At 41.8% G+C, this 14,794-nt stretch overlaps 1 protein-coding gene across 4 annotated transcripts in view; it reads left to right on the top strand.

The window, feature by feature from the left end:
- Nucleotides 1–13,630, top strand: part of LOC135905462 (adenylate cyclase type 5-like) — a 291,632-nt gene extending 278,002 nt beyond the window's left edge. For all 4 annotated transcript variants that reach the window (XM_070531894.1, XM_065436412.2, XM_065436414.2 and 1 more), the window contains one exon: nucleotides 2,346–13,630. In XM_070531894.1, the coding sequence (XP_070387995.1) occupies nucleotides 2,346–2,498 (153 nt within the window). In that variant the 3' untranslated portion in view covers nucleotides 2,499–13,630. The remainder of the gene's footprint in view (nucleotides 1–2,345) is intronic.
- The last annotated feature ends 1,164 nt before the right edge of the window (nucleotides 13,631–14,794 follow it).

Raw genomic sequence — 14,794 nt, 5'->3', positions numbered from 1 at the left:
AAAACACAATAAAAATATGTTGGCCGAGGCATAAGTGGTATATCGAGCGACCTTCTGCATGAAAAGTTTGAGTGGTAAAACTGCTCTCAGAGCATGTGTGCTGGGACGCAGTAGGCAGGAAACAATACTGCACCATTTGTCGCGTTTATAAACAACTTGGGCAGGCCGCAGAGTGCGTGGCAGCTTGCAGCGCACAGAGAAACATGAGTGCTGATGATTCCTTCTGCGCTAGAGGGATGGGAAGGTAGCGAATGCGGTGCTCAGGTGATCAAGCATACATGGTGTGATGGGGGCGCAGGAATGCACGCCTATCTGCCTTCCCCTCCTAGCGTGTGCTTGCAAGCATGGGCCACATGCCACCTCTTGGAGGTAATCTCTCCATGGCAAGTGCTAAGAGCGAGGTGAAATGGTTGGTGCCTCCATGCACCTTTTGTTGTACCCGTGTGTCCAGCGTTGGTGCTCATGTAATCTCAATTCATGTGTGTCATGTATTTCCAGCACTTTAAAGGAATAGGAAAAATTGAGAGAAGAAAGACAAAAGAAATTGGTGGGACGCTTGTAAAGCAAGCATCCTACCTGTTTTTTCGTCATCTCCTCTCAATCTTTCCTGTTTCTTTAAAGCGCAAGAAACGGAGGAAATGCTAATTTGCCAACTAGCCCAGCTGTCCGCTTTAAGTATTGCGTAATCTCAAACTTCCAAGACACAGGCCGAAGCGCTCAGTGTTGTGACTGCGAGTTTGTGGTCATCGAGTGAGATAGGGTAATGTTTGCTTGAACACGCAGACAGCAATACAACTGTGCACCTTATTTCATGTAATTGTCTCTTTACTATTGCCATCATTGCTCTGCCTTTCTGGCAAAACTGCGACTTTCTTCTTTTTTTTTCTTATATGCTCAGGACGAATATCCGTATAACTTTATACTTTTATTTTTAATTTGTTGTCGCCGGCTGCAGGCACTAAGCGCATTCAGCTGTGGCGTGCAAGATTTATGGTGCTAACCCAACACATGCAAATCTCGTACACCGTGAGCCATGTCGATGTATTGCTCTTGGCGCGATCTGCACCATGTGTGCTCGCGCTCATAACTGTGCTATTTTGGCCCCACCTTCCTGCAATTTGTTTATAAGTGCATACTAACAAGATACTATCCACCCGGAATGCTCTGGGAATTTGTGAAGGTGTTTTTAATACTGAAACTAAAACCTCAAATTAACAAAAAATTTCAATTTAATCAAGTTTTCTGCTGCAAGTACAACTTCATTACATCAAGGTCTGACTGCATTTAGTGCTTGTTAATTACTTTGTTACGATACATACGTTTTTATTTCTCGAATCCAGTATTTGATGCTTGTTATTTGATGTTATGTGATAGTCTTTTTCTTCTTCGAATCCAGTGCTTGATGTTTTTTATTTCATGTGAGATAGTATGGTTTTTTTTTATATTCAGTATTGATAGTATTTACTTTTTATGTCTGTGTGCTACCTGCACATCTCCCATAATTTCAAATTGTGCACCGTGCTCATTGGGCATAGTTAACCTGTTAACAATGGTTTGAAACGCCGCTTTCGATACCTTATGTGCCACTCACGGAGATCCTGCACTATTGGATGGGAAGAACTATATTTTGTGTTCTAAGGAGTTTGATTTTTTCATGCCAGGCAGTAATTTTTGTACGTGCTCCAAAGTTTCATGATCGTCTTAAGTAGAAGACAAAGATGGCCACCTCCGGGAGTGGCGTGTGCACTTCGAAAGATTGTAGATGTAGTGATTCGGCTGTGCCTGCTGATTTTATCACTGGATCGAGCAGCAGCTTGTCTCAGGATGCTGCCTTTTGATTGGACTTTGGCTCTGAGGTCGACGGCGACGCAAACTAGCCCGGAACACGGCGGCTGCAGCCCGGCATGCCCAAATGTACTGCTTCCATTGAATTTTTTTAATATAATATTTGTTCAATGCAAAACTTTGGTTTATTTGCATATGGTGATTTTTTTCAGATATAGTGGCGATTAGATGGCAATACATTTTGTATGCTTTATTATTTTTGTTACATATTTTTCTTAGTAGATACAAGCATGCCTTTACGAACTTTGTTCAATTTTATCCCACAATCTTGATTCTGGCAATTCATATGTTTTTTTATGGCATACAGCTCGTTAATAAAACTTTTATGCATGAAAAGTGCATTCATTCTGCTTTTGAGGGCAGTAGTTCTTTTAAGAAAATCTGGTGTAATCTACAAAAGAACACCCATTTTCCCCATAGTAGGGAAAAAGTTAATGGCTTCTTGGTGCTGAGAGTATGGCAATAAATAAATAAAAGTAAATAACTTGTGTTGCATGCAGGTTACCCAGGAAGTTTACAGCATACTGGAACCCCTGGGCTACCCGCTGGAATGCCGGGGTTACATCACTGTGAAGGGCAAAGGGGACATGCTCACTTATTTCCTGACGGGCAGACGGAAGCCAGTGGCCGACTCCGGCAACAACCAACTGTAACACACCACTTTCACTCCAAAGACCTTGCTTGATGTGGGGCCAGCTGCCCCGCGTACATACGTACGTGCATAAATATGAGTTGTTTTTAATTACCATTGTTGCAAACGCCACACACAAAAGCTCCAGGCAAGCACACGTGCCTGAACTTTCACCCTGTTGCAATGATAGACATTACTAGAGAAATCCCAGAGTTGTTAGTGCTCTTGTTTTAGGGTGTCGCTACATTCTGCTAATGTTTACATTCCACTATGTGTAATATATGCCTTTTCTCTTTAGGTGTCAGCCCACACCCATTTGTTGCGATGTCACGGGCTTAGTCCACTGTGCATAAGACATTCTTCATGAATAGTTTTGTGTTAGTTAAATTGCACTGTTTCCTCAAGAATGTGTTAGTGCTTGAGTTTTATTTCAGTTCTGCGGTGGTTTCTTTGTTATTGAGAGGACCAATGTACAGCGATCTGTGTGTGCCAACTGTGTAAGAGAATTTGAGTGCAGTGAAGTGTGCATGCAAGAAGAGGGGGCTTAAGGGGGGACGCGGGTCTTGAAATCGCGAAAAATGGTCAAAAATGGCAATTTTCAAAAATTGCGTTTTTGAAGTCTTTAATGTCCCAACTATGCCTCTACAAAATATTATGGCTCAATTCCTACTCGAAGTATAAAAAAACGGCAATTTAGAAACGTCGGTGAGCCGAAATTGAACGCCAAGCGCGAAGATTTGCCTCATTTTCAAGCTGCCGTAGCTCCGCGCGACGCGAACCGATCGGCGCCATCTTGGTCTCGTTTGAAAGCTGGTTTCCCGCTCTCCATTCTGGCGCCCCTCGGCACGCTGTAGACCCTCGTGCAGCGGACCGATCGGCACCCCAAGCACCCGTTCTCAAGAGCGAAATCGTCGCGAGACAGCCGCTGATTGGGTGAAGCGGGCGCCTCCCCGAGGCGCAGCCCTCTGATTGGCCGCGACGCATGCTTCGCCTGCCGCGGCCCCGCGGCCGCGTTGTTCGACTCCTTCGCGTCGTCTGCTTTCGCCGGCGCGCACGTCATTTTTTTCGCATTCCTCTTGTATTTTTCGTTCTGCCTTTTTCTTTATCGTTCTTGTAGATATATTGGCTATTGAGTTGCCTCTTTTAACCACGAATTTCTTGCTTTTGCGTGCCTGGTGTCTTTGTTCCGCGTGTCACGATGGCGCGAGACGCGCGCTTGAAAGCAAGCACGCGAAAAGCAGTCAGCAAAACGAGGCGCGCATGGAATAAGAGCGCTACATCGTCGAGAACTACAGCTTCGGTGATGCCGCAAGCTGCTGTGGCATAGAGATATGGCTGTGGCCTTGGTGGATGCGGCTGGAGTGAGCTCGCCAACAACAGCTTCGCCGGTGGACGCGGCTGGACAGTCCCGATCGGTGTCAACTTCGGTGTTACCGCAAGTCTCTGCAGTGCCGGTGGATGCGCCTGGACTAAGCCCGTCGAAAATGCTAACTTTTGAAACGCTGCAAGTCGCTTCGGATTCCGTGTCGTCGGAAGCGGCCGAGCCGGCTGACCTAAGCCTAACGTCGACTTCGGCGTTTCCGAACGCCGCTTCGGTGCCGACGGACGCGGCTGAACCGAGCTCGCGTGCTCAACGCTTCGACGCGGTGTTTTGCGCGGAGTGCGCGGGGCGTGAAAAGTACGCAGACAACATTAAAACTTCATTGGCGAAGAAGTCCGCGACTTCCCGCAAGTTCGAGCTAATGAACGTCGGCGCAGCAAGTAAAGACGACTTTCTGAGCTTTTTTTTTTTTTTTGCCAAGTACCAATGAAATACAGAGGTTTTCACAATCTTTACATGAACAGATTTCTTTGAGTTTGGTGTTATTGTGTTCAGTAATGACTGGGCTGCATGCTAAAGCATTAAATTTTTCCATGTGATAGGTAAACAAAAGTGGCAGAGTAAGCAAAACTTTGAATGGAATTTTCTCAGCTTTGCTTTTTCGATCAAATGCCTTTGCCTTACAGAACTTTTCATAATGTTTGCATCAACTGATTTTATTGAATTAGGTATCATTTTTTTCAGTAAAACCTCAACTACATCCTAAAGCTTTCCATTTTTCATTAAACCCATTAGACTAGCAATTAGGTCAGATGTAAGCTAATTACTCCCGCATTGTTTTTTTCTTCCTACTTTGTTATTCATTCATGACCTATATGATCACTTTTTAAAAATTTCTTTAGCTTTAGGATGTGCAGTGGGCCCTTGGAAATGACAGCCATTCTTTGAAACTAGTTTTTTTAATTAAGAAATTATCATAATGGCCCGTAAGAGAAGACCTATGTGGGATGAATTATTTTGCAATATCTTCATTTATAGATGAGATATATAAAATCTGAGTATATATTTGGGATCAGCATTCAAAGATATATCTGCATGCCAATTTTCAGGAAGATATGTTACGAAATAAAAAAAAAGTTTTCAAGACCCTCATCCCCCCTTAAGAGAGTGTTATTTGTAAACCGTCTGTAATTCTTCTGAAGTCACTTTAGAAGTTGCATTGGGACTTACGTCTGTTTGAATTGTGAATATTAATTTTGAGGTCTCCAGCAGGATTGAAGAATGTTTTTGTTTCTGCTTCTTGGCAACCTGGGTATCTCAGTGGGGGAATATTATTTCTGCGCTGCTGAAACTTGCATTAAAGTGGCAGAGGCACAGAGTTTCATGAACATTGTAAAGCTTTAACATACAAAGCTCCAAATCTCTTCATCTCATTAAGGAAAAACTGGGCTGTGAAAAAGCAAGCAAGTAGCTTTGCTTTATGACTATACACACCCTTTAAAAAGAAGTGTCTACCAAGCCATGGAACAGCACTTAACGAAAACATTCACATAGCCCATGAAATTAAGGTAATCCATGCAATTGCTTTTCACAAATGAAAGGCTGACTAGTGTTTTTAACAACAATAACAAAAGAGTGTCAGTCTTGCACAGCTTATTATATTTGTGTACTGCCAGGATGGCATAAGTTGTAGATGGTTATACAAGCCATAAAGCACATGCTTCAGTGATTTTATGTTGAGCCTTGTTAGAAATTGGGGTGATCTGTATTCCATGGAAAGACATTGACATAACATAGTTGATTGCGCTGCCATTAGTAACGCATTGTATGTTGAAAGTTTGTTGTAATGATGTTTAGCGGCCAGCTGAACTTACTTTATGATGACCACTATCTGGTCGGCATGGCAAATACTGTCTGCTGGGGGGGTTGTGGAGTGTAGTTATTACTGAGTAAGCAAATGGCAAAGCTAAAGCTCTCCAGGCATTGCCAAATAGTTATGAAAGAAATCAAGAATGGGTGTACATGTTACAGTTGATTATTTTGTACTTTTATCTTCTGCAGTGTGATAACTACTTTCTCTAATGTAGCTGCAATGGTGATCCATTTCCACCATAGTTGTGCGTGCAAAAGTAGTGATGTAACCGGTTTTCTGTATTGGTGCTTGCACGGTCGTAGCAGCATTCACCTTTTAAAGCCAGGATCTTGTTTGGTAACATCTGGTGTAATCCACATTGGAAACTCCTTTTTCACTGTACAATCGACTTCTGTTAATTCGACCTTGACGGGACCAACGAAATTGGTTGCTACCTGCAGGTCGAATAAACAAGATGCAGAAAAAGCTCCAAAATATACTGCTGATTTATTTGACAGTATTTTCTGGATTTTAACACCCCTTTTAACACCCCTTTTAAACACCCCTTTAACCCCCCTTTTAAAACGCATGCCCAGTTTTCATGTGTCCCAAGTATTAAACTAACATAGAAATGACATTAAAGCTCCTAAAAAAAAGTAAAAGTCTAATGCGCACCATATTTTTTAGTAAGAAAAATAGTAAATATGTGTCACCCAACGGTGGCCGGGTTTCTAAAGTCAGCTTCGCCGCAATGCATTGGGTTATGCTGCAATGCGCTCAAGCACATGATCGCTGTGAAGATGGTTTTGGTATTGTCTGACTGCATTGCAAAAGCAATTTTAATTTTTTAAAAAGAAAGGCGAGTGTTAGAATCGGGTAAATACCGTAACCAGGCATTGCGAGCCATGGCTATAGCTTGAAAATCTTCTTAGGGGAGGCCGAAGATCTATGTTTTCGATAACATAGTATGTGCGTTTAACCCATTCGCTGCTCCTAATCTTCGCTGAGACTGATGCTGCCCCTAAAGGGGTTTCTATTGGAGTCACTGTAGGAGTCAGACGTGTGCTTGTCGACTGGTCAAGTTCATTCATTTTCTCAATGAGTGTAGGCATAAGAATTTGTTGTTTGACTAACTGTTTGAACATTATTGTTCAACATAAGTTGATGCAGTCTAAGTATAAGAGGAATTTACTTTCATTGTTTATTATAATTTTTCATACGTAATGTCCCAAAGCGGCACTGCAGAACACAAGAAAAGCCACAGTGGAGAGCTCCGGATAAATTTTGAACACCTCGATTTCTTCATTATGTGTACAAATCCAAAGAGGCAACCACATGTGCTGATATTCAAACGACGTGACAGGCACACACTGTCACGCTGTCGCAATGCGGAGCTAACACATGGACGCAACCTCACAAAAAAAGTAACAACAAATTTCCATTGTCGTCCGAATAAATACTATCATGCACTCATAAAGAAATCTCAAACATACCATGAGAACAATGTGTTAATCCCTGTGCATTAGATCTAGCTTTAATATGCTGTCATCACCTGTGTAAATCCATTCCATGCCGCTAGCGTGAAGCGCTGTGGTGCCATCTGGTGAGTGAAATTGAAAGCACCTGCACAGCTCTCGGTAGCATCTCAAGCCTAACAACGTCAAAGCAAACAACCACTCTCAATAATAACGACAAGACAGCACCAATACTTTGTCCTCAGCGTGAAATGAGACAAAGCGATTGCTAATTTTACTGTTTAGTTTTTGCTGTCACATCAAAGAGCAAGTTGCAAGAGAAAATTCAGATCGAAGTGGGCGGACTGGTTGCATCCATAGTGTTGCACAATCATGCCGCCCTCAGTGGAAGTCTCCGTATGGACTTCTGAACAACGAGCAAAATTTTCTGACTGACCAGTAACTGCGACGCTACAAGTGACAGCGACGGATAGCCCTCTGCAAAGGCAAAATCTGCCGCTCAAAAATTGCATGCATGCGATTGCACCTTAACTATACAAGCATTTTTCAATTCCGCTGCAATCGGAAAGGAACTGCTATTGCAGAAATTTGATGCCGTGGCCTCTTGCACAGAGCAAAATGTCTTGTCCATTGCATTGGCTTCATTGCTATAGCACTGGGCTGCAAAGCATGAGGTCGCGAGCTGGAATATTGATTGCGGCAGCCTCATTTTGGGTGGCAAAAACAATTGTGTACTTGATCTGGGTGTACGTCAACAAACCTAAGATGGTCATAATTAATCCGACGTCCCCGCCATGGTATGCTTTATAATCGCATAATAGTTTTGGCACATAAGACTGCAGAACTTATGAAATATTTATTAGAAGAATGTCACAATATTTGAGCTACTGTGGTAAATACCGTTTGGAGGTAAAGTGAGAACAGAAACTGCAGCTAACCACGCCCTCACATGGGGACCAAAAATGAACAAGCTACTCAAAAAAGAGTGCTTATAGATGTCATTATACTTAACTGTGTTCAACAACTGTGTGTTTGGGCAGTGCAAGATAATTCTTGATGCAGACTTTTTTAGACGTTGGGTTCTCGTGCTGCATTATGTGTGTGCATTTTCAAGGCCAAATGGCTGTTTCTGCGGCCTCTTTTGATAGCAGATGCCAGTTTTGTGTTTGTTCTTGTATTTGAAATTTGTGGGAATAATTTTGCTATATGTCCATCCTGCTTTTCTTTTCTTGACATTGCAATGGTTAGAAAAGGCCGCGAAATGTAGCAGTTTTTCTGATACTGCATCACTGAATGTTTTCATTCAATATATATTACAGCACATTTGTTGATGAAATGTTTTTAAGCAGTTTTCTGCGGTGACTGGGCTGTTGGTGCATCACATCAAGCTTACTTTTTGGCAGCCTTATAGTGCGGACGTCACACAGTATAATATGGTGAAATCAAACCCCCGTTTCTTTTTTGTCCATCTCTGTGTGAATATGTTTTTCGTTGTCCACTAAGAAAAGGTTGATGTAAAGGGCATCTTCCTGAACCAATGAATTTGGAACAGAACTTCGCAGAGTAGATGAGTGACCTTTGACATATGTTTCTGCTCATTCAAGAACCTAAAAGTGAAACCTCTTTTGTTCTGATCCCTTGGTAATAAAAAGCAAAAACAGATGGCCTTGTAAGAGACATAATGTACTCCCTACATTATAACGTGTAGTGGCAAACTGTTCAATTTAGCTCTTGATTCGCACTGAAGCACGAATATATCCATTAGTTGCTCGTTTGCAAAGCCAACTCAGCCTTGTAACTTCAAGGAAATAGTAGTGCAACCATAAATGAAATCATTTGTCTGCTTTCACGCTTTTACTGCTACCAAATAGTGCATAGTGCTTACAAACAAAGAATAAACGATTTGCTTGCCCACTAGCTTTGCCAGAGGATTCATTCATATGGACAGCCCTGCCAGCATATTATCATTGCTGTGGCGCCAGCACAATATATCCTGTGTGTTTTGTAGAGTAAGGATAAATTAGCAATGTTGATTGTTTACTCTGTGCTGCTGAGCATAGATGCTTATGCTTTTATTATTATTTAGACCCCTCTCTAGCCTGTACCTTCCGGTACAGTAAACATTTGATAATGGAATTCCCAGTAATTCAAAATTTCAATTGAATGAAATGTATTGCTAAATCTTTGTTGACCCACTATGTTTTCACTGCATTTTGAAGTTGCCGTTTTAAAACAAGCAATCTGTTAATATTGTGGTTAGTAATTCAACCTCTTTGGCTTCCTAAGGCAGAGGAATGCGTCAGCAAAATAATGACTCGTCAGAGCACATTCGTTATATGAACAGCCTAAAGATGTCCACATTTTACATGGAGGTACCATGGCTCTTGTTTGGTGTCACTAGGAGAATGTACCACCCACTTATTCGCCATAAAATTGAACCGATCGTAGTCCATGTGCCTGCTGCAACTGTGTGCCTGTTCGAATGCAACTGAGTGTCTATACCTGCACCTCTACTAAACCATGTTTATGTTTTGGGGCATAATGTATACTTGTCATAATATAAATGAAAATCTATGACTTCTAACATCTATATCTAACATGTCGGCCCTTACGTCGGTGTTTTGTTAAGTCACACAAATTATGTCAAAGGTCACTTTCCACCTCTGTGCGCATCTCTGCCACAAGGTTTAAAGTCCAAAAACTTGTTCAGAAGGGGTCTACTTCAATGGCATTTGTTAAAAACTGTTTGGCAGAAGGATTACCTTTATGCTTTCGAAGACAGTTTGACATGATGGTGTATGTTCAGAAGTGTGTGTGTTATGGGATATGCATGTTGGATGTATAAATCAGGTATTTTTATTTCTTATTTACCAGTAGTTACTGTTGGAGTTCTATCAGCTGTTGAAAGTAGTAGTGTTAATAAGTATTTTTAAGCCCCTTTGTGTGGTGGTGCAAACCTGGGGCTTGAATGGCCCTCCGCAAGGAGCATTTTTTAATAGCTAATGCAAATGTAGTGTAGAGAGAATCAGACTATCAAGGAGTGATAATGAAAAGTCTTGCTTATGTACTATACTGTGTACTATACTGTAGATCAGCAGTGCTCTTGAAGTGTCTATCATTGTGTAAAACATCACTTGAAGACTGCAATCATTATGCCAACATCATTACACACCTCACCACCCTCAACACTTGGCAATCAGTGTAAATTACCTCATTAATTTTTGTGCTGTTGTGCCCTGTGTGTCTAATTGTTCCTCTACTGCACACTCTGCCCTGCGTATACTAAAGCATTCGCAGTGAGTCATTAGCAGTGGTTGTTTGTTGGGGCTGGAATGGACCATTTCAAGATGTGTTCTTTGTACAGTCTATTTCTTGTTGTTTCCTGCATAGTCGGCACCCTTGCATGTATTTTCGAAACATAATCTGCAAGTTCTCTTGTTTCTTTACAACCGTATATTTTCACTGTGTCCCTTTTTTCTAGTCAGCATCCATCACCTGCTTTGTCTGAACTTGAAATTACACTATAGATCTGCCCTGTCATTCTAGTCGTAGTAAGAATGTCGCTGGTGGGCAGGTTTTATGGGCCTGACAATGTCTGCTTTGTTTAAGTACCGTATTTACTCGCATAATGATCGCACTCGCGTAATGATCGCACCCCTGAATTTTGTCGTCAAAATTCGATTTTTTTTATTTCCCGTGTAATGATCGCACCCTGAACTTGTCGCAGCGATATGTCGTGTGCCGATATGTCGTGTGCCAAGTCAAGCTAATGATGATCGCGCTTACCATCTGTCGAATGCTACGCGAACGACTTGTCTGCACGCACCAAACATGCTTAAGTAGATGCCTCATTTTATTACTTTCATCACTTTCCGCACTTCTGTGGCAAAAAGATGTACAACCAAACTTGCCTTTATTATGGGTAGGCTTTATAATGGTTGAAGTCAACAAAAGCAAAAAAGGCGCCTTTCGATTCTTTTCATCTGCACTCGTGAGCACGCAATCGCGCGCGGCAATGATAGTAGCCACGTTTACACTGATACGTTAAAAGTGTACCCTATTCATACGCCGACGCTTGTAACACAGCTAAGATATTCGACCACCCTTAGCGGAAACGTGCCGTGTTAGGACAGCAGTGAAAACAGATGCCGCAGTTTCCGCAGCACGCCGGCCATGCGTTTCTTCACTGGCAGCTAAGCGCGCCCACCTGTTTCTGTCTTCTCAAAGTGGACATGGCTACGTTAGTGCCACAAACTTGCCGATATTAACGATATTATTCATCACTGACACGGAAGAAACTGTTTCAATGCACGTAATGTACTCACGAGAAGAAAAAAAAAAGATCGCGTTCGGCGCGTTCGGCATGCTCCGCCGGCCGCCATTTTTGTTTTGGTGTCCCGCACTCGCATCCCGCAGCAAACGCGGGACGAAAAAAAAAATTTTTTTTTCGCTGGAAATTTAACTCGCGTAATGATCGCACCCCTGAATTTGCGTCAATTTTTTCCGACAAAAAAGTGCGATCATTATGCGAGTAAATACGGTAATTGGGTCTTTGTTTGCATAGTACAGTTACTGATTTGGTATCTCCATTTTCTTGGCTGTGATTTGGCTTCAACTCTTTCAAATGCAGTGCGTGCTGCTCTATTTCATCTATATGCTCTGGATCTTATTGATTTACAGCACCAAGTACAAATCCTTTGCTGCCTGCACAAATTATTTACATTTATTTTACTACATCCCTTGTATTGCATGTAACAAGGACCAAGCTTTGAATGTTGAATTATTCATTTCATGTTTATAAAAGGCTAAGGCACTCTGTAGCATTGCTGTAATGCAACTACAAGTATGCTCAAGAACAAGTTGAATTATGAACTAAACTTCTGAGGACATTTGAGGTCATTCGCAGTGATAAACGTGTAGTGTGTCACAAAATGAATCTCGATGCTGGTGATTCCAAAGGTGCCGCGTGGCTTTTCATGTAGATAAATAAATGTGCTTAGTTTGTTGTGTGACACTGAAGTGTGTTAACTGCAAGCACCTGTGCATGGCATGTTAAGTTAATGGCATGCCCTGTCACATACATAATGTTCAAACTAAGCATTTATGCTGCGAGTTAATGAAATGTTGCCTGCACAATATGCAAGTTAGAGTAAGAACTTTGGGGAGATCTGCACATCTTTCAGCATCTACAAATGACACGCAGCAAACAGCTCTGATGCTGCAGGCTCTTGTAATCACACATTATTATATCAACACCGAAAAATTCTGGGCCAACAAACCGGTTGTAAGCCAGGGCTGCGCTCGTGAGATGCTACGAGTGAATCTAGGGCATTGGTAGCATCCAGTCACAGTGTGGAGAAGGGCGAGGTCTTATGGCTGTGCTGAGGAAGGATTGCAAAAATAAGTCAGCTGGTGGGAGGTTCCTCAGTAGTGATGAGGGAATTTCTCGTGAAGCCAGGCAAAACAGCTTGTCAGCACTCTTTACATTATTAGCTATACTTGTGATGGGCTTTCTGGAATTTCTTGTATTGACTACCTTTTCTGTTGTCAAATTGTCTAATTGAATCAGTCTCTGCACGCCTGAAATGGATATAGGTTTTGCCTACACAAACGGCTTCACTGAATGACCAAAGAAGAGTTATACCGATCGTTCGATTGAGTTATTAACAAAACATTGCAAGTTGGCATTCCCTTAAAATGAATTGATCCACATTGAAAGCTTGGTCACAGTTTGGCACCAGTTGTGCAAGGCTGGTGTATATTTTTGCCTTAAGACTGCCATTGGACCATCGTTCTTGAGTAAATATTCACTATTGTTAGGCTTGTTACTCATCTCACTAACTAAATTAGTAGCCTTTTCTTTAACATGCAGTTTCTTTGCTTTCAGTATCCAATCTTAATTGTTTCATGTTTAAATACCTCCAAATTATGACACCATTTGTTTAAGCATTTAGTAGTGGAGTTGTTATAGGTGGAATGTGGTTACGGTATAAGCGCTGCTTAAGTATATATTAGAAAATGCATAGGGCAGCTCATTTCAAGGACATGTCAGTAGCCTTGGCTGCTGACATGTCACTTTTGTATGTTCAGTATGAGTCATTAGTCATGTTTAGTTATGGCATCTCATTCCTGTGCCAAACAGTTTCTGATGAGCTAAATTATATTCAGTTACTCATACTTCACGTACACGTCCTTATGAATGATGTTTGGCTAATGTGTGTCATCTCTTTTACTTACTGTTCACTGTACAGAGTGTCAATGCTTGAGAATCTAAATGTTGCTTGTTGTTTTCTTTGTAACATATTTTATTGTGCACCATGTCAGGTTACAAGATTAAAACACCATTTGTACATAGCCTGTTCGAAAGAAACTTTGTTTCTTCCAAGCAATGTCCTTTCACCTTTTCTTCCTGTGCTCTAACAACATGGCCATTTCTTTAGGCCTGTGCAGTTGTTCAGAGGTGCATCTGTTACTTTTGAGACGTATATAAACAATGTTAAATGTGATTTGTGTGTAGTCTCTATTACTTCACAAGCAATGAAGAAGAAGACCAGTCATTAGCAATTTACATTCTGTTATCTGCACTGAGGCAGTGCTGTTTCTGAACAGAGCAGCACAAATATCTTGTCTTTAGTGATGATACTAGACAGTTGTTGCAAAAGAAGGCCCAGTCTAAACATGAGGCAGGGTTAAACACTGTTAAATTCAATAGAAGAGTTAAATTATTGTCAAGCATAATCGACAGGGGTGAGGTGCCCTCACATTGATGCTCACATGTCCACATGTTGCAAGAGACAATGAACCTAACGAATAAGACATGTGAGATAATGAATTGGCAAAAATGCAAGAGTAAGTTCTTGCCTTTGACTTGCACCTAGTGCCATCCGTGGATGCGCTCACATTTTGAATATATATCTTTCTGTCTTGATTTTGTCAGTGCCACCTCTTTCATAGAAAACAGCGTGGACAAAAAGTCGACATTGAAGAAAGTTTTATTATCGAAAGCAGATTGGCTCACGCGCGACTTTGAATGTTTGTTCCAACCAATACAAGACGAAACAGTGCAATATTTAATGGGTAGAGATTGTGTGCCATGATTAGCGAAGAAAAGCGCCATGTTCAGTTACAACCTGGGTCCACCCCGAAACCATCTTAAACAATGTCGCAGAGTGTCTGCCTCGCACTAGTTAGAGGAAACAACTGGGAAATGTGGGCGTATCTGTAAGGCAGTGCAACTGCAGCCACCGCGTCTCAAGGTGCTGGCTGCCATAACAGAAGAATGGGAGAAACTGTCGTACTCTACCTGTTGCTATGCAATGCGACACACGTGTTCTTGCTCGTACTATGCGACGCGATGCAAGTGCCAATCATCCCAAAGAACTATAGTTGTCATTGGCACAAACTTTCACCGAATTGTTCAATAAAGAGTTTAATGAACGATTGTGACGTAATAGTGAGAGCGTCTGTCTATCGTGTCGAGGAGTCGATGTTAGGTTGTACCATCAGACACTCTTTTTTTTTTCAATTGAAGACACCATGAACAATGCGAGAGTGGAATCTACCTACCTCAGAGTGCCTGATATGAGCAAAAGTATGCTTAGCACTAATAGTGTGCACCACAATGCTGTAGAGTGCTCCAACGCAACCATATGCTATGGCGTCTGACTCGT

This window comes from Dermacentor albipictus, chromosome 1, assembly GCF_038994185.2.
Source record: "Dermacentor albipictus isolate Rhodes 1998 colony chromosome 1, USDA_Dalb.pri_finalv2, whole genome shotgun sequence".
Taxonomy (NCBI): Eukaryota; Metazoa; Arthropoda; class Arachnida; order Ixodida; family Ixodidae; genus Dermacentor; species Dermacentor albipictus.
The sequence above is the reverse complement of the archived record's forward strand: the minus strand, read 5'-3'. Positions and strand labels throughout refer to the sequence as shown.